Here is a 20,486-nt window from a genome sequence, read left to right as displayed (position 1 = left end):
CAGCAAAAGATTTTTTTCAAAAGCCCTTTGAAATCTAAGGGGAATATATCAACCAGCTCCTTATCTGCGTGCTGTTGACTCTCCTAAAGAACTCCAATACAATTCAACACAATTGTGAAGCACAACTCCTTTCAACAAAAGTAATGCTGACTCCTAAGCAAATCACATCTGTGTATGTGACTGTTAATTCTTTTAACATAGTTTCTACTAATGTACCTGGTACAGATGTCAATTTAATGAGTTGATAGTTTTTGATTCTCCCTAGACTCTAATTAACAGGGTCTTAAAAAATATATATATATATATTTGCTCAGCCCTTTGGTAACAAAGATGTTTTAAGTGAGGTTTCATAATAGGATTACTAAGACAGTGTCTATTTTACTCTTTTTGTTTATAAAAACAAGGTGAATACTGCCTAGTACTGGCAATGTGTTACTATTCACTTTTTTTTAATTAGTCCCCAGTCAACTGGAAGAAGTTTCACATTTCCAGATCCTAGTCCTAATGGTCCTAACTTTAACCACACTAAAAGCTGCTGGAAGGGTAGCACAGCAGGGCACAAGCAATCTAGATGGTTTCTGGAATACATTGATGAGAACTTCCTGACACAAGTGATTGAGAAGCTGACAAGGGGAGATGTTCTGTTGAACCTCATACTTGCAAGCAAGGAAGGACTGGTTGGGGATGTGAAGGTCAGGAGCAGCCTTGGCTGCGGTGACAATGAGATTGTGGTACCCAGGATCCTGAGAGGAGGGAAGAAGGTAAATAGCAGAATTGTATCCCTGTACTTCAGGAGAGCAGACTTCAGCCTGTTCAGGAACCTACTTTGAAGATGCCCATCTTGAAGAGACTGCATCCTGGCAATGGATGTGAAGGACAGCAGGAGGGGCTTCTGCAGCTGTATTGGCAGCAAAAGGGAACACTAGGAAAAATGTGGGCCCACTGCTGAATGGGTCAGGGGACCTGGTGACAAAGGACATGGAGAAGGCTGAGGAACTCGATGCCTTCTTTGCCTCAATCTTTACTGGCAAGACTGGCCTTCAGGAATCCCCCGAGACCAGTGGGAAAGTTTGGAGCAAGGAAGATACCTACTTGATAGAGGAGGATGAGGCAAGGGAACATTTACTCAAACTGGACATACATAAGTCCATGGGACCTGATGAGATGCACCCATAAGCACTGAGGAAGCTGGCTCACGCCTTTGCAAGGCCACTCTTGATTATCTTTGGAATATAGCGGGGGAAGTTCCTGAAGACTGGACAAAAGCAAATGTCACCCTTATCTTCAAGAAGGGCAAGGAGAAGGATTTGGGAAACTATAGGCTGGTCAGCCTTACCTCAATCCCTGAGACGGTGATGGAGCCAATAATCTGGGAGCTGTTTCCAAACTTATTAAGAAGGTGATTGGGAGTAGTCAGCATGGATTTATGAAGAGGAAATCATGCTTGAGCAACCTGATAGCCTTCTACAATGAGATGACTGGCTTTCTGGATTAGGGGAGAGCAGTGGTTGCTATCTCAGCCTTAGTAAGGCTTTCAATGCTGTCTCCCATACCATCCTCCTAGATGAAGTGATGAACTACAAGCTAGATAAATGGACAGTAAAATGGACTGAAAACTGGCTGAACTGCTGGGTAAAAGGGCTGTGATCAGTGGCATGAAGTCCAGCTGGAGGCCAGTCACTAGTGGTGTAGTCCCGGGGGATTGATACTGGAGCTAATACTTTTTAACATCTTCATGGATGACCTCGCTGATGGAACTGAATGCACCCTTAGCAATTTTTCAGATGATACAAAACTGGGAGAAGTGGTTGATACACCAGATGTTTGTCCAGAGGGGCCTCAACAGGCTGGAGAAGTCAGCTGACAGGAATATCCAGAAGTTCAACAAAGGGAAATGGAGGAATAACCCTATGCACCAGTACAGGCTAGGAGCTGTCTGGCTGGAAAGCAGCTTTGCAGAAAAGGCTCTGGGGGTTCTGGTGAACACAAAGTTAAACATGAACCAGGAATGTGCCCTTGCAGCAAAGAAGGCCAACAGCCTCCTGGGCTGCATCAGGAAGAGTGTTGCCAGCTCATCCAGAGCATTGCCAGAAGTGATTATTCCCCTCTACTCAGCACTGGTGAGACCACATCTGGAGTATTGTGTTCAGTTTTGGACTCTACCAGAACAAGTAAGACATGGACATGCTGGAACAAGTGCAGCAAAGGGCCATTAAGATGATCAAAAGATTGGAGCATCCATCATATGAGGAGAGGCTAAGAGAGCTGGGATTGTTCAGCCTTGAGAAGAGAAGGCTTGGGGGGAGGGGGAGTCTTACCAATGTGTATAAATAGGTATTAATGGGAATGAGAGGGGGTAAAGAAGACAAAGCCAGACTCTTAGTATTTTTCAGTGAATAGACAAGAGCCAGTAACCACAAATGGGAATACAGGAAATTATATTTAAAAATGAGAAAAAAAAATACTGTGAGGATGGTTGAACACTGGAACAAGTTGCCCAGAAAGGTTGGGAAGTCTTCATCCCTGGAGATATTCAAAACCTAGTTGGACATGGTATTGAGCAACCTACTCTAGCTGACCCTGCTTTGAGTGGGAGGGCGGGGTGAACTAGATGATCTCCAGAGGTGTCTTTCAACCTCAATGATTCTGTGATTCTGAAGTAAATCAATAGTTTTTTGAATTTCAGACAGTTCCTGAGTCCTCCTACAAAAATGTTTCTAGCATGGGACTATTCTCCAGGAAGAGCATAAATGCAAAGAACACACTTTGATTCTTTGCAATGGCTTTGTTGTCTTTGGCCTGGGGGGGGGGGGGGGGGGCGCTTCTTGCTCTAGTTCAGAATTCTGTGTTCATCCAGATTTTTCCCTAAGTCTGTTTAGAAGTTATTTTTGTTCATTATCTCCTCTTCCCCATATATATTTAACACAGTTCCAGATGGTTAGTAAGACAAGGTTGTAATTCAGGAAAAACTTTAAGGGTTACACATCCCTAATTTATTCTCTTCATTCCTGGAACTGATCACCAGCAGGTGATTGGCCTAAACAGAAGATCTATTGAAGACCTGGAGAAAGTGCTACAACCAGGTAGTTATAGTTTATTAACATCTTCCAGTGCTTTCTGAGCCTGAAATACTTGTGAAGCCAGTGCTGCCCCAATCATCCAGCCAACCATTTCCAGTTCTGGGGGGAGGGAAGTAGGAAGGGAGGGGCGTTGTTTTTTATCCATCTGTGACTTCTGAATGAACTAAAAATGCATGGTGATGGAATGAAGGCACAGAGCATAGGTGCCAATACCTGTGTGACCTTGCCATGATGCAAAATATAGAATGGGACCTCACTTTTTCTATGGACTAAGTTCTTGGCTTGACAGGGTTTCCACATCAAATGGAGGCAGTTGTCCAGGCCTCATGAAAATGGTTTGGGGGGAAAGAGTGGAGAGGCTAAATGATCTTTTAGAAAAGATGCATAATGAGTTTGGCTGGACTAGCATTCTTGTCCTGATCAGCTCTGTAGGGTCTAGCAAATTCTGAAGTATGGGACTCAATCTTGCATAGATTCAGATGATGTAGTATTACTGTAAATCTAGCAGAGTGATATTTTAATGTGTCTGTAAACAGTGCCCTCTAGCCTTCTGCCAGTCAGATACGCTGTACTCGGTGTGCAAGCCCTCTGATACCAAGGCAGGGAAGAACTGGCTGGACTTCCTCAAATGAGAGTGACTGTGTACCTTGAGTGTGCTCTTAGGAAGGAACAAAGTCTCATTTGTTCTGACTGAATGTCAGATCTCTTCATGTCTTACCAATAAACTTGCTTTTGTAATCAACTAAGTGCCACAGTTTGCCACAGTCCACCAACATGTGTCCCCTTCTTCCCCTCAGATGGGCATGTGGGAAACTTTACAGGATGTTGTTAAGAAAGAGATTTTATCTAACACTAAATGAACTGAAGGCCCAACTAAGAGCCTTCCTAGTTAGTGCTGAAATGGTTTTATATCAAAATTAAATTACTTATTTTCTTCATTCTAACAAACACCTTCCATGTGTGCTCTAGCATTCTGTAAAGCTGTGGAATTCAAAAATTACCTTAGCAGTCAAGTGGTTAGAAGGAAGATAAAAGATGGCTATAAGCAGGGGAACTGTACAATTCTAGTAACAAAACATAAGTTTCTAGGAAGAATGAGAAAGAAGGAAAAGAAAAAGCAAGGATTTGGAAGTGTAATTTTATCACTCTGTATTACTTCTGATTTACTGCCCTATAGCTATTACTGAAGGTTTAGTGTCTTTGGTTCCCAAAAACAAATGTTAGTGGATTAAGAATTGAAAACTGAACTTTCAGTTCCCAATAATATTCATAATCAGTTAAAAAAAAAAGAAAAAGAAGTAAGCATAAGCTACAATTTTGATGCTACTCAGAATTCTTTTTTTGAGGAGGGGAGAATCATAATTAAACACATTTGCTAATTAAGGGGGGGAGGGTTATCTGTTTCACTTTTACATAGCTTCTGGCTTCTCATCAACAAGAAGTCTCTATAACCCTGTCCTTAGCTTGTTCTGTTGTTTGCCTCTCTTTCCTTGGAGGCTTCTTCTGTATCCACTTACTTCATATTTGCTGTTTTGCTCTTTTCTAGTGTGATGCCTTATCTCAACCCAGAAAGACAGAGGTAACAACACTATCTTCTGATGATAAAAAATACTCTATAATTTGGAGTTGGAGACATCCTTAATGCAAGGGTAAGATGGGAAGACATGAAGATGATATATGGGTTCCTTCTGTATTCTATGGGAAGATACAAATTACTAATGAATTACTGGACCTTTATGAAGTAGACTATTTCATATAATTTACCATAGAACTCAAATGTAAATAATTTCAGCAATCATGTAATCCAAGGTTACTTTTAAACTGTGTACTACCTTCATATCTTTTATGATTATAATCTAAACACAGGCATCTAAATTCATTCTATGCAGTAGAAAAAATAAAATAAAAAATGATCAGAATTCCACAAATATTTGTAAATTCAGTGGGACTACTCTGATGATTAATATTTGACTTATGTATCAATTTTTGTAGTATTAGCATTTGGGTTTATAAATTCATCACTGCAATTGAGGTGAAAATGGGGGTAAAGTAGTGATGGTTATTTTTAAAATTAACTTGTCTTTGAACTTTTTATTTATACTTTAGTTTAGCTATTTATCCACTACAAATAGCCCATGCAGTGTTAAAATAGCCTCTTTCTATGCTTCAGTAGACCCAGTTGCCAAATATTCGTCTGCCTGTCAAACAAAGACTTAAAACCAGCCCAAGAAAGAAAATGGAACAAAAAAGTCTGCTGGTGCCTATCCCAGTATTCCATCAGCTAAGGATGTCATGGGACAATGTGATAGTAGAGGCACCATCAGACCCTGGACTTCCCGGAGCACATGGCTGAGATATTATGCTACCTACTCAACCTGAAGTTCAATAGCCTGAGCGTTCAGCAAGGCAGGAAGGTGATTGCATTTGCCTTTACAGGGCACTTGCGATAATAGGGTAATTCATAACTTAATAAATATTCTGCTGCACGTATGCCAGGCTACAAAGAGCGAAGTAGGCTGAAAATTGGAAATGTAAATATCCAGCTCTTTTTAAGCTACTTCCCCCCAAGAAGGATGAGAAGAACAACATTTTTGCTTTCAAGCCATGTATTTTTCTTAACCATTTACTTCAAAAATGGTGAAAAGGTTTTGACTCAAATATGCAACTGGCCTCAGAGACAAGTATGGAAAGTTGTACCTGAACAGAGATATTTAAAAAGCTGAATATAAATATGGGAATAGATACACTGTGGATGCTGAATTTTTAAAATAGTAGTTAATAGTACATATTATGTAATACAATATGTTTAGAGAGATATCATACACTTTTTTTGGCCACATTCTTGTCTCTCTGTTATCCAGCAGTTCCATTTAAATGATTTGCAGGTAACACACGTCTATACAGAAAGCTTTTGAAGGAATGTATCATTGTATTGCTATTCCAGTGGATCAATGTCAGCTGAATCTCTCTTTGCATATAAAGTAACAGAACTTTTCCAAACTTCCCTTAAAGTCGTTAATACTTGTATAGTTTTCAGAAATGAAATGATTGCTATTAGATGTTTTCTAATTTAAAGTGGAGAAAAGGATATCATTCCTGTCAAAGGCTGACTTTGACATGGAATCAATTTCTTTAAATTTTTTGAAAGTATTTTTCAGCTTTGAATACTTTCATGTTTGCATAGTTCTTTGAAGAAGTTGTGTGTTGAATTGCAAGCAGCATCTGAAAAAGTGTCCTAGCCATAAAAATTAGCACTAACTGACAAAACCATAATAAGGGTAGTATGAAAGAGCAATGTGTGTGGGGAGATGAGGGGGTTGCTGGAGGAGGCAATGAGATGAGCCAGAAACAGGGAAAGGAGAGTCACTCCAAAAATGAAGCCATTTACTCCAAGCCGTTCAATCAGGAAAGCTGTCTTTGAAAAATAAGTTCATGATGGCTCTTGAATTTTTGTGTTTTGTATTAGAGCTACCTGCCTCACAGACTAAGTCAGGTCCTTGTATGACTCAAAACTAAGGCTCTTGAACTAGCACTTAAAATTGGACAAGGACATCAGTTCAGATCGGTCTCCTACTACCACCAGGTAGAGATGGTCCGCTGTCTAGTTAAAAAAAGCATAGCCTTTTCCCCTGCTCTCCCCCCTCCCAAACCCCAAATGTCTTGGCTAATCAAAATGGCCAATTGGCAAATTTTAAATACTCTGTATATCATTATCAACCCCCAAAATATTTGTGAGGTTTTTTTTCTTTCTTTCCTTGATGATTACACTATGTGCCAATTATGATGATAATTAGATGTTTGGACACAGCTCTTTATTGCTATACTTTACTGAAACACCACAAGTGATTTAACAGTGTATACTAATACACAAATAATATTGGATCTTTCACTGAAAAATAAATTTTCTGTTATATACGCAGAAGATTTTATGAGTTAGGAGCTCATTTTTCCATATCGAAGCTGTGCTTTTGTTTCCAAGAAATAGGAGAATCAAGTCTTGCATTCCTAGGTATTTGCACATGCATTTGTGCCTGCAAGAACAAAGCAACTGGCTTTACCTCACACCAGGAATAGTTCACAAGAGTATATTAGAAACGGTTCTTCCTCTGAGCGCAAAAGGGACTCTCAAACAAGAAATATACCTTCTGCAAGTTTTCAGAAAGCAGGCCATCGACAGAATGAAGTACATGCTGGGTGGTCTCAGAACTGTCTTTCAGTAATTAGACTGTTTCAAGATATTTTGTAATATAAGTATTTTGTACTTAAAAGAAAAATCTGAGATCATAATTATGAAAGAAATCACAAGGTTTTTTTCAGGGGGCATGGCTACCATGTTTAAACCCACCTTCTATGCATGCCACAAGAATTAGCTTTATTTGCCTTAAAAATGGAATACTTAACCACAATCTTCCTAAGCCCTAGCACTATCTTTTCCTCAGTTTAAACAAGTAGACAATACTGCTCCTCTTGATCTGTGCATGGGACACCTGTTGCTAGTGTTTTCACTGTGCATAAAGATAGGGATGTTTGGAAAAGAAGGGCAATTGTGCGTGCCTAAGTATAGTTGTTCACACAACAATGCATGGGGAAAGACTTCTTTATATTATAGTACATTTCCTGGGAGACTGACCAATCCATATTCTCACACCTCATCATAATTGATCAACTGCAGACTGCTGTGAAAGGAAATCCACAAACTATTTTTTTATTACACGTGAAATAGGAAATTCCACTGTGTATTTAGGTCACAGTTTAGGAGACTTGCTGTAGTCTCTCATAGGTACTTCTCTTAAACAGAACTGCTGAATCTTCTGTGAAACCACATTACAAACTCTACAGTTGTTGTTCCTGCCCCCCAACCACAACCTCTTAATTTCTAAGTAGCAGGCTGCAGCTGCCGCTTTGCCGCATTAACTTTTTAGAGACGTTAGCAAGCCCTTTGAAATCAAAACTTCTTAATATTTGATGCCTCTTGGGTCACTTTCATGTTACATTGTAGATCTGACCAGCTGTTCTGAACAATCACACTGTAATGATTTCTTCAGTAGTTGTTAATTCCTGTTTCCAAAGCACATCTTTAACCCCAAAGCATCTCCTTTAGTTCCAGGTCCTAAGTTTATATTGTTATGCCTGTTTCTGTCAGTTTTTGAGTAATTTAACTTTGCTAGTTCACACGGGCAGGTCACAACAGAAGCACTACTGAATTGGCTTCAGTCTCTCTCCCCAAACAGATTCCAGGGTTGGGAAAGGCATCTCTTCTCAAGTCCCACAGAATTCAATCTGACACCTATATGTAATCTAAAGAAAATTGTGGAATGCAACCAATATCCTGCTCTAATGGTCCCATACTACCAAGATGGTGACAACATCTTGCTTTAAATCTCCTTCTTGTCACCTATGGCCAGCATTTGCCAACTTGTTCCAGTGCTCAGAAGTATTCAGCATCTAAAAACCAGCTGGTTCAAGACTATCATGAGGAGCAAACTAATCTTGGGGGGATGAAGAAAAACTTAAACAAACAAACACATGATGCAGTGATGCATTCTGTATCAAGAGGATAGTCTTTTAGTCATAAGGCAGTGTGAGGTCAGAATCATTCCTTAAATTATCCCTGCTCCATGATAGAGGGAGCACAAGCACCATGAAACAGTTCCCTCCTACTCTGTCTCACCAAAGAATTAGATTAGATTAAAATGGTTTTTGAGAGAAGAGAATGTGATCAGTGACTTCATAACAGGGCTCTAAAATGGTAGACAGAGGGTCATGGGCAAAAATATATGTGGACTATATATACTAGCAAGCATAAATTACTGTAAAATTATAAACTACTTCTTCTTCAAGGACAGACCTACAAAACCATGCAAACACCCTGCTGTTAGTAGCTTTCCACAAAGTCTTTACATGAGGCAGACATAAGGAGGAAAGACAACTCCTGAAGTTTTTATTAGCATGTAATGTATTATAAGAGTTCGTATGCACTATTATATGCTGCTAGTTCCTAAATGCTCCGTGTACAAAGAGTCTGTAGAGAAGCCAGTGAAGTATTTGCAACATGCCTGAGCAAACCAACAAGTATCCTGGAAGCCGTTTCCAATCCACCTGTTAAAAAGGTTTGGTATATTCAAATAGTCAGTTGAATTTTATTTGAATAGATGCAGCTTTTTAACGTGTGCTTCAAACTATCACAGACTCTTCTTGAACTGTATTTTTCCAAAATAAAAGACAGTGCTATGTGGTATTGCCTGAAGTGGCAAAATCTGGGTTAGAGAAATCTATGTAGTTTGGAATAAACTTTTTATATGATTAATCCTTCCACACAGGAAGTCTTCCAAAGTGATTCCCGAAATGAAAACTGGATGCCACAATACCAGTTTTGCTTGAACGTCCACTATTTCTGCTCTTACTTGACTGATGCTAGGGATTTTTTGTACAAGAATTGCATGGCCTCCTCTTGGTAATGTGGCCTGGATAACAACAGATGATATGGTAGGAATGTGAGTGTAAATAGCATGTGTGAACAGAATAACCACATCTGCCTGTTGTGAGAGGATGTTTGCCCAAAAAACAGTAATGCTAAGAAGAAATTAACAATGACAAAGTTTAAAACAATGATCAGCCAGATTAAACGGTAACCAGGGGATTACCGAGAGCCTTTTAAGAAAATGAGTTAGCTTGAAAAGTATTATAAAAGTAACATGAGAATTTGTGATTGTGAGGAGAGACTTTGGAGTGGGAAAGCAGTAACAGAGCAGTGGTTAAACCAGGCATTACCACTTCTATCTAGGCCTCACAGAGCATCTTCCCCATCAGACACTGCGAGTAGCCTGTACTGGGAGTGGGGTGCCAGCACTGGGGTGCAGCAGGAGGGAACCACCTCTCAGGTGCACACACGGGAACTCACGGGGTGCCCTTTCAACAGCATGTGGATCAGCTGATTGCAGGGAACTGCACAGATACGTGTAAAGCTGCAGCACCCACATCTCCAACAGGGGATATTTAGAAATAGGGGAACTTGCACTCCCCAAAGAGGGGTGTGCTCTTGTAACCCACGCTTCCTGCAAGACAGGAGATTTGCACACAGAACCACACGGAAGCATTTGTGGGAGCAGAATTTTTAGGGATTAGTTATAAAAGGCTGTTTAAGAAATTTGTACGTGATTTTTAACACTCTAAGTTTCTAGTATTGTAGTTTATCTGCTGTATTGCTGATACTGATCTACAATATGTAGTTCACTGATTGCTGACAAATTACAGGTTGCTATTCAGTAAATCACTTTGATCCTGTTGTGATTTAAAGCATGTGAGTTGAGCAATTTTTCCCCTGCAAAAATTTTTGTTCAGTTTTGTTATCAGCAAGGTGAAAAGTGTCACATTGGTAAAGCAAGGAATAGAAAGGCAGACACCTTTTCAAACAAGCTTGGAAGACATAATTCAGCAATTTTAAATGATCTAAAGACCAAACTATGGTTGTTGCGAAAGAAATTCAAATGATATCCTCCTGAAAGCAGTCCAGATGTACAATTTTATGTTCAAAGACGTGTTACAGTGATATACCACAGGTTCAGCATCACTGGAAATGCTGCAGCATATCAGCAGTTAAATATTTTGTCACTGTAATTTTTGTTCTGTCACTATAATCTTTATCAAGAGAAGAAGGCAGCAAAGACTAAGGAGAAGTTCCTGGGAAGTCAGAGTCTAAGCACATCAACAACAAGAAGCCACGTGTATCATCTGTTAGGAGAAAGTATGTTTTTGTAAAGAAAAAGAGCTTGTGAGGATAATTATAAAGCTGATTCTGCCCACTTGAAAGACACTCAATTAGCAATATTCGTGGTAATTTTTGTCAAGTGTAAAGGACTTCTTCAAACCCCAGTTGCTCTTTTTTTCTGAATCACAGGTCTAGTTCATGGCTTTCTCAGTTACCTAAGAAACTAAAGAAAACCTAACATGTTGAGGGGTTTCCCTATTTTTATAGGATGAACTTTACGCAAGTATTATGAAAATTTAGGAATGGACAGGCTAGACGCTACATTAGAACTCCAGCTGTGGGCTTGTGCTTATGCACAACACATGCTACACATCTAGCTGCAAAGAATGTTAGTTACCAGAGAGCTACCCAGCTACCCAAGTCCACATTTAAAATGGGATACTTTCAGTTCAGCTGTGAATTCTAAAAAAGTTCCAATAGCTGAGGCAGCTGTGGACATAAACATAGATACCCAAAATATAAAGACTACAAAGGGATGTTAGTAGGTACTACCCTTCCTGAACCAAGAACTTGTAGGAGACTTCTGAGACATGATATAACTGAATAACTTCAAACTGACACAGGAAGACCTGAAGATACCTAGGATTAAGACCAAGCAGATCCTGAAGCCTTACTTAAAATGCTTGAAAAGAACTTTCATTGGATTTATCTATGTAATTGGACATATCTTGTCAGCCTGCTTACTGGCTTAGCTACTCCACCATCTATCAATGATTTCAAGAGAAATCTTGATTTGCAAAGCCTGTGGAATGTGCCTGTCATTAACACTACCCAAAGGTGCGATCAGAATTCAGCATTTACCAGAAGGTAACAATTAAAAATGCTGAGATGCAATGGGAAATCCACCACAAGCAATCATTTCAAGAACAATTAATACAATATTTTAGCAAATGCTGAGAGACAACAAGCACATTCTCATTCAGTTAGTCCTTCAGTCACACAGGCAGACTTACATCTCGATTCATTCCTGAATTATGACTGCTCTAGCACTACAAAAACATCTAGAAGATCTCCTCAAAGACCTTTTATCACATGACCAAAAGAAAACAAAAAGCTAATTAATGGCTAGGCTAAATGGATTTAGATTTGTGGAATACTGGGCCATCTTTATGGAGGTATAATTTGCTTCATTCACAGGAGAGAAAAAAATTCTTCCATGGGAAAAATTAGCAAGATTAAATAAAATGGTATTCAATAGCTAAAGAATCAGATGACCATTCCTTTAGCACAAAACAAAGATGTTCAGGCTAAAACTAGGCAAAGGACAAAAAAAATCATGATGAGAAGAACCTAAGTGCCTATACGTATATTTAATTTGGAAGTATAACCTCAATTTAATTGGTTTTACTGTAACCTAGTTGAAAATACATGGATTACAAAATATCATCAATACTTACAGACTATTTCTGAAGGACCAGCTGGTCAAAGGAAGGAAGAAAATAGTAGGAATATATGAAAAGGAAAATAAAGTCAGAAAGGGTCATGAATGCACTTGGATCAATGTTCTGAGTGAGAAATCATGAAGTTAGATATTAAATAGTTTCTGCTATAGACTATTAAATCATATTAGAAACAGGATGCCTTGCTTCTTAATCCTTATGTGACATAAGAAAAAAAAATAATCCTGAAAGCTTCATCTAAAAAGCATATGCCAACAGTACATTACATGTCCAAAGTCACAATCTCATAACTGAAATAACACTAGTTGGGGAGAAAAACCTACACTGAAAACAATACATAACCAAAGGAAAACAGGCACAGTACAAAACATGAATGAGAAGCTAGGAACTGCAGAAAATTTACAAGGTAACCAAAAACCTATATCAGTCACAGGTGTTTATCCATGTGAGGAAAAGTGGAGTCATCTTGTATGTATTTCACAGAAAGCATAAAGTTTAGATAAATATTTCTGTTCTACATTTGAGGAGAAATACACTCATATCAGAAAACTCTAACAATAACTAAGGAAAGCCTCAAACATAAGAACTAAAGTAAGGCTTTTTTTTTTTTAATATATAAATCAGCAGCTCCTGATTACTTGCATCCAAAAACTTTAATGGCTGGCAAAGGAGACCTCTGTACTGTTAATGTGGATTTTTCATAAGCTTTGAGAAATCAGGGGAAGCTCAGAAAAAAAGTTTCAAAGAAAGCTAAGATGGTGCCAATACTCTTAAAAATAAATAAATAGGCAAAAATTTCAGGAACTTACTGTCAACCTTGTATTAATCCCAGAAAAAAGTGTGACTGATGCCTTGATACATGACCAAGAAATAAATGAGGAAACTATTGCTTAAATTACTCAAATGTTAAAAAAAAGCCTTTTTGGACTGACTTTATTTCTCATGCAATTAGAGCATAAGTTTGGTAGATGATAGGAACAATGTTGATGTAGCAAACATTTGTGAGCTGACTTGTTCTGTATGACACTGAGAAACTGACACAGTAGTGCACACAGTTTATGTTAAAGGAGTTAACATTAAGGTGACAGGTCTGTATCATTAATAAATCAGTCAGATGTATTTTTAATTGAATCCTACTGGGATCAGTTCTTGGCACCAAAGTATTTAATATTCTATCACTTTATCAGGAAATAAAGCTTACTGAAAAAGTTCATAAAAGCTCTAAGTAAATAATGCAGAAAAATTGCTGATTCAGAGCCATCTGGATCACTGGAAACTAAGTGTTTCAGTGTGATCATATCACATATCTAAGAGTGATGAATATAAAACACTTATAGGACGGAAAACTTCCTCAGGAAGTAGTTGAAATAGGTGATAACAGAGTAAACACTGGCTCCTTATGCATAACTGAGTTCAAATTTGTTAATGTAGTTGTTAATCACCTCAGAAAATAACCCCCCAGAAACAAATGCTGCTTTCAGTGTAGGAAGAGGCCAGGGAAATAGGACTGTCATCAAAACAGATTCTTCAGCTACTGCTTGCCGTTGGCAAAAGCCATTGCAGGTTCCAGTCAGTAGCAGTGGGATGACTACTTCTGAATTCGTGGTTTTTGTGACTACTTTATCAGAATATAGCATCTCATTCCAAAAAAATTATTAGTAAGTTGGAGATTTCAAAGAGCAAGTACAAATGTTAGAAGAACTGCAAGACAAGTCTAAAACCAAGTGTTAGTGTAATGCTTAGCATATAATAAAATTATCTCATTTGCATGAAGTGTAAAGATCATACAAAGACCTATAAAGTATTTGATGGTGGGAACAAAAATCTATATTGGGGCAAAGGCTTAAAAGACCCACTGTTACAGCTGAATTACAGTGCAGATTAAAATACCACATAGACTGTTTTTTGAAAGACTATAGCAATTACTAAGCTGCCAAAGATGGCAGCAATTTTGCTAACACTATATATGTCTGTGACTGCTGAACTGCAAGAAAACCCCAGAAGCTACTAAGTTAAAACATTATTTCAAAAGCCATAGCACAGCTGAGCTAAAAGATGATCACGATGATCCTTCATACAACGTACATATAACATCCATTTTTTTCAGTTAGATAAATCTGCGAGGTAATGATGTAACTAGAAGTGGACATACTCGCAGTAAGATACTTTTGTGAGTGACAGCTATCAAAGTTCAGGCCAAACCACTGGCTATTCTCATTAGAACACCCTCTCTAACACAGGATCAGAATAAAGTGAAGGGGCTTCAATAAGTAAACTGTATCTAAGTTCCTGAATCCGGGCGTGAATGAGGCTAGGGTTTTTACTTGATACTGTTTAAAGCTTCCGTTCTTCCGCCTCCACTTCTAACAGCGAGTCTAAGATATAACGTTACTTACATAGGGACGAGCCTGCTACCACTGAGAGCAATGAAAGGGCGCTTGCAGCTCAGAACCTGCCGCTACCTATCGCAGTAAGCCGAGCTCTAGCGGTACAGGGAAACGCGGGTGCAAGGCGAGCGCACCGTCCTTGTCGCAGGGCCGCGCCGCAGAGCTGCCTCGCGGCCTCCCCCGGCCCGCGCCCTCGCGGACCGGCTCCGCCGCCTCCCCCGAAGCGGCCGGGCCGCGCAGCAGCCCCTAAGCGCGGCGCCCCGGCCGGCCGTGGTTGGCCGCGCCTCACCGCCGCCAACGGCCGGGCGCGAGCGGCGAGGGAAACGCTCTGCGACCCCTTCTCGCCCCCAACACGGCGGCGAGCGCCTATGGGGCCCCCCGCCTCGCGGCCCGAGCGAGAGGAGGGGGGGCGGGCCGGGCCGGGCCCGCCTCGCCACGCCGCCGCCGCCGCCGCCGCCGCCGCCGCCGCCGCCGCCGCCGCCGCCGCCGCGCTTCCGCGTCCGGCGCCGCAGCGAGAGGTCCCCAAGCACCCGGATGGAGGCGGTGCCGCTCGCTATATAAGCGCGTCGCGGCCGGTGCGCCTTCCTCTGCGAGTGCAGCCTGCCGCCGCGACAGCTGCCGCCTCCTGACTCACCGCTGTTCGCTGGGCCGCCCGCCGCCCCCCGCCCGGGAATAAGTCGGTCAGGAAGGCTCCGCGCCCGCCATGGTGAGGCGGCGGCCGTTGGCGGGAGGGGAAGGGGGCGCGCGCCGCCTCTCGCGGCCGTCAGCGCCGCGTGGCCGCCGGGCCTGGGCGGCCGCGTGCTCCGCCGCCGGTGCGGGGCCGTGGCCGCCGCGCGGGCCCGGCCGGGGGCCTCTGAGTGCGTGTGGGGGGCGGCTGCCCCGCTGTGGGACGCCTCGCAGAGCGGCAGGCCCAACGGCTGCTTTTTGGCACGGTGCTCCCTCCCCCCCCCCGCTCGGGCGGCTGTGCCCCCCCGAAAGTGGGTTCTCATGCAGAGATCTGCACCAGGCCGGTCTAGCCTTAACGCTTCCTCCTCCAAGAGCCGCTTCTGGTATTTTATATGTACGCTGCTCCTGCGGCAGCGAGGTTACAGCCGGCTGCGGCCCGCAGCAAAACACGGGCATCAAAAAAAAAATCTCTGCCGGCGTGAGTTGTGGTGAAAAGGAAGTGTGCATTTGTCCTTAAAAACGGCTTTCATGAGAGGAATATACCACAGTTAATACAACAAACGTTATTTGATCAGCCAGCGAAATGTAATATTGCAGCCACTCTTTTTTTTTTCCTTCCGATGCCTCTTTGCTCGTTTCTTTCCTTTCATCGGTGCACCCGGTCCAAGTTAACACCCAGTTGTTTGCGAGCGTTTAATTGCATAAGCTCTTCAAATCAGCCTCCTAAAGTGGCCTAGTTAGTTTTTCTGGCCAGATGCCCCTTTTTGTTCTTGTTGTTTAAGTGATTCATACAGCTATGTTGTTGATGTTTTGTTGATATCTTTGGTACTTGATTTACAGTGAGGTTAAGTTGTAAGATATGTAAAATCTTAAATGTGTTTATCTTTGAGTATGAGGAGGATTAGTGACTAGACAGTCTGCTGTATAAGGCAAACTCTGGAGGGATGTTCTTGCAGCTTCCAAGGTGAAAAGCAGTTAGACTCTCCATTCAACAAGTAGGATGAGAGTCCCATAGCTAGATTGTTCTTTTATGCTCTAGACCTATGTTTTAAGAGGCGGCATATAGTGTTAGTTGGTGTTGACTGTGACGTTTGATATTCATAACTTCAATATTTTAGGCATTTAAAGATACCGGCAAAGCACCTGTGGAACAAGAGGTAGCAATTCATCGAATTAGAATTACTTTGACAAGTCGCAATGTAAAATCACTTGAGAAGGGTGAGTGATGCTTTTTTTTAATGGTGGTAGCTTTTTAAGTAATGAATGATGCAAAATATAATGTATTGAGATCAGTACCAATTAGCGTTTGCCTGTTTGCATTGGAGTTGGCTAGCAAAGCCAAACCAAAGGGTTTCATACACTGACCAGTAGGTTCCGATTTTATTTTGAATAGAAACTAGTGTTTAAGATTTTTCATTGTAGTGGAAACTTCATGTCATGATTGCTAACTTTAGAGAGTGCAACTTCTGCCCTTTGGTTCTTGTGGGGGTTTTAAATGTTACTGTTTTATTGTACAAAAACAGAAAGACACGATTTCTTAATTTAAATTGTCACTCTTGTTATGAAGAGTTTAGTTTATTAGTTTAGCATTCTTTAAGCTATTATTTAACCTTGCTTTGGAACTAGCTATGCCAGTGTTTTAACCATATATTGTAAATGTTACAGAATCGTTGCTTGATGCAGGATCTTCTGGCTGATACGGTTCAAATATAACTTAAACTTGTAGTCAAATGTAACTTAAACTTGTAGTAATGGCTTTTGCCTACTGTTATAACATGATTTTGTAAACCATGGGGTAACTCTTCTGCTGATATGTAGTTGGCTATGAAGATAACTCTTGAACATGAATTACTGTGATCATTTTATACGCTATTCTGAGCCAACACCTCATCTGAAATCATCTTTGCTTAAAAAACAAAACAAAACCACTCATGACTCAGAATCTCTGTTTTACAATTTTTAGTCTGTGCCGACTTGATCAGAGGTGCTAAGGAAAAAAACCTAAAGGTGAAAGGACCTGTTCGCATGCCCACCAAGGTACTTAAGCTCTCAAGAAGATGGGAAAAGCATGTTGTTTTTCTGTATATGAACACTTGGAATATCTGAAAAAATGTTGAGATGGAAAGCAGTATTACTAAACTGAGGGTGATGTAGTTTAACCAGCTCATGAATTAACAAATTTATTTGACATGTGGGAAAAAGTAGTGCAACAAATGTTGAAAGCAGAAGTTTTTGTCCTTAAACTTCTTTTAATGTTGTTGGGGTTTTTTTTATTAAATTGGGTGTAGGGAATAGGCATTAAGAATGAACATCAGTGGAATATCTCTTTAACAAGTAACTCTCCAATGACATTACAGATAACATAGAGTATTTTTAGTTGGACTGATTCTAGAAAGTCTTCTGTATACATCAGCTTAATAGTCTTTGTTTATGATTTTGTTTCAGACACTGCGAATCACTACCAGGAAGACACCTTGTGGTGAAGGTTCTAAGACCTGGGATCGTTTCCAAATGCGTATCCATAAGCGACTCATTGACTTACACAGCCCTTCTGAGATTGTCAAGCAGATCACTTCCATCAGCATTGAACCAGGTGTAGAAGTCGAAGTTACTATTGCTGATGCCTAAATGATGGTCATCTACTTTTAATAAAGTTGATTTACAGATTTTTTTCACTGTCTGTTTTTATGTTTGTGCAAGAGTCTTGGTTAGTCCTGTGATGATTTTCATGAAGTACAACTGAGATCATAATGAAAATGCTGTGTGGGAGAACTATATTTTAGGGAAGAATACTTCAATTATAAACATGAGGAAGATGAAACTTGGGCATCACAGTTTCATTAGAGGCTGGTGATTGCACAGGTATGAGTACATAAACATAGGCAGCACTTAAATTATTAAAAATAATTTTTCCATCTATTTAACTTTGGTTGAAACTTTATTCCATACCCAGACAAGCAATAGCATTAAAATTGATGTTTAGATAAACTACAAGGTTTTGAATTCTTAGTTTTTGCTGTGCAAGGCTGAACTAACATTTAGCTTTCTTTGAGGGTGTTTTTTTGAGCTTTTCACAGTCAACAGATCCTGAGGATGTTAGTTATAAAACTACATTTGCAGTGAACATGTTGAGTTTAGCAAGTTCATTCTTTAGACTTGCATGCAGAATCACAATCAATACTAGGTGTGGAACTCTAGTTCTCTTTTAGGTTAAATTTCCATAGATTGAACCATTAAAGAAATGTAAAAGGTGAGTTAACTTAATATGTCAAATAAGCTATTTTCTTTGGTGCTACTTAGGGCTCTCAAAAGGGTTTTTGTTTGTTTTGTGTGTGGTGTTTTTGTTGTTGTTACTTGAAGGAACTATGATTAATTCTTAAACTTACAAGAGGTAAAGCACTGAAATAAGTGAAAGATCACTGTTTCATTTCATGCATTAAAATCAGGTTGCCATCCTAGCTTCTGCTCCAAGCACAGAAAAGAATTTGAATTCTAATTAAGCAAGTAACAGAAACAAGGAAACCTGCGTTTGTGCGAAGATTGAGATTCTATTCACATTCTCCAAGACCTAAAAAGTTTGCCAAAACTTGAGCCTCCTTCCTCAAGGGTATTCAGGAATCTCATCTGCCCACCCATCTTAATTTTATTTAATTTAAGTGTTAGAAGGATTCTATCCCTCTGGCTAGCAGGTTCAGAAACTTTGCTGGGAGAGGGGAGACAGTCACATTTACACACTGAGATCACAATGATCCTGTTTCCTTGGGAAACAGCTTAAAAATAATTGTTCCCTCAAAGAATTGTGAGAATGGAGAAAGTATCTGTTTTTCTAAAGGTCGGTTTCTGGTAATACATTATAGATATGAACTATCTGATAAATATTTCCAGTCTTCATTTTAAAATTATTTTATAGGGTGCTCTGAAAAGCATGTTAAAAATTTGACTTTGTTGTGAACACAAGTCAGACTGATTAAAAGGGGATAAACTGGGGCAGCCAAGTAACAGGCTAAAAGTGCTACCAGCTGAGGCTGGCTGACCTTTGTATATGATAAGCTATTGACTTTCACTCAGGTCTTTTTCCTTCTGCCTGTTTAACCCAGTAACTTTCTGACCTACAGCACTGGGAGGAGGGAGGGTTAGCTGGCTTTGAAATGAATGTGAGACTTCACTTCTGCCTTGGATTATCTTTCCTGTTGGTCAGTAACTTACTATTAAATAGCTTTCTATCAGCTCACAGGCTGACTGTATCTTGGAGTTAAATTGTGTCCCTGAACATACGCAAATCACTTAGTCCCATCTATGTTCTTTGGGTAGCTGGGGCTCTTTAAAAAGTTCTCTGTAGTGTTTGGGGTTTTCTCTTTTCCTCTGCCTCCAACTTGCTTGTGAAAACCTGAATGCCCAACTTGACTTTGCACTCTTATTTGTGCTTTTCAAAAATAAAGCCACCTTCCTACTCCCCTGACATATATGGTCATCCCACATGTTTTTTCTTCTTTGCCAGGTAAGCTGTCAGGGAGTTTGTGTCCATTTGCTTGTTTAATGATTTAAGTTGATGGCCAGTATGCTCTGTTTCAAAGTTACTTCACTGGGGAAATAGGTCCCTTCTTTCTGTGGATGTGTTTTATTCCACCTAGTAGGTGCATAGTTCACTTAAATTGTCCTGATCGTATTGGCATTATTACCATAATATTATAAATATTATTAAATTATAACGATTATAATGTGAACATTTTGTGATTTTTTTCTACAAAAATACTATGTAGTGTCAAAATAGTTACCTAGCTGTCATAATAACTTTACATAACTTCTGATGGAAATATTTAGATATCTGCTTCTCCTCCCCCTCCTCCCACGCCCCAGCACGCTCTCAGCTAGTTGAAGACACTTCTTCCTTTGGCTGTAACTGTTGGCATTATTTCACGCTGCCCCTTTGCCGTTCGTAATTCAAATGCCCCCGTCCCCCCGCCCTTTGCCTAGTAAAAATAACTGAAGCGTGCGTCACGGCAGCACGCTGAACGAGGGCCCTCGGTGGCCCCGGCGCTCGCCGAGGCGCCGGCTGCGTTGCGCTGTGCGGTGGCGCCCCCTGCCGGGCGAAGGGAGGCGCCGCGCGGCGGCGGCAAACGGCTCCGCTCCCCCCCCCACCTTTCGGCCAATTAGCGCCCGGCTCCCCCCGCTCAAATCCTCCCTC

The 20,486-nt window shown here is 40.6% G+C and overlaps 1 protein-coding gene and 1 non-coding gene across 2 annotated transcripts; both read left to right on the top strand.

Annotated features, from left to right (window-relative positions):
• The first annotated feature begins 15,210 nt into the window (after nucleotides 1-15,210).
• On the top strand, nucleotides 15,211-17,972 carry RPS20 (ribosomal protein S20). Its single transcript, XM_067290467.1, has 4 exons — nucleotides 15,211-15,341; nucleotides 16,420-16,519; nucleotides 17,265-17,338; nucleotides 17,747-17,972. Exons 1-4 carry the CDS (start codon nucleotides 15,339-15,341, stop codon nucleotides 17,927-17,929), a joined length of 360 nt encoding a protein of 119 aa, XP_067146568.1. The 5' UTR covers nucleotides 15,211-15,338; the 3' UTR covers nucleotides 17,930-17,972.
• LOC136991481 (small nucleolar RNA U54) lies at nucleotides 17,121-17,186 on the top strand. Its single transcript, XR_010883635.1, has one exon. It is a non-coding gene; the product is annotated as a small nucleolar RNA U54 (small nucleolar RNA).
• Nucleotides 17,973-20,486: the final 2,514 nt, after the last annotated feature.

This window comes from Apteryx mantelli, chromosome 2 (assembly GCF_036417845.1).
Source record: "Apteryx mantelli isolate bAptMan1 chromosome 2, bAptMan1.hap1, whole genome shotgun sequence".
NCBI lineage: Eukaryota > Metazoa > Chordata > Aves > Apterygiformes > Apterygidae > Apteryx > Apteryx mantelli.
This window is presented reverse-complemented; position numbering and strand designations above follow the sequence as displayed.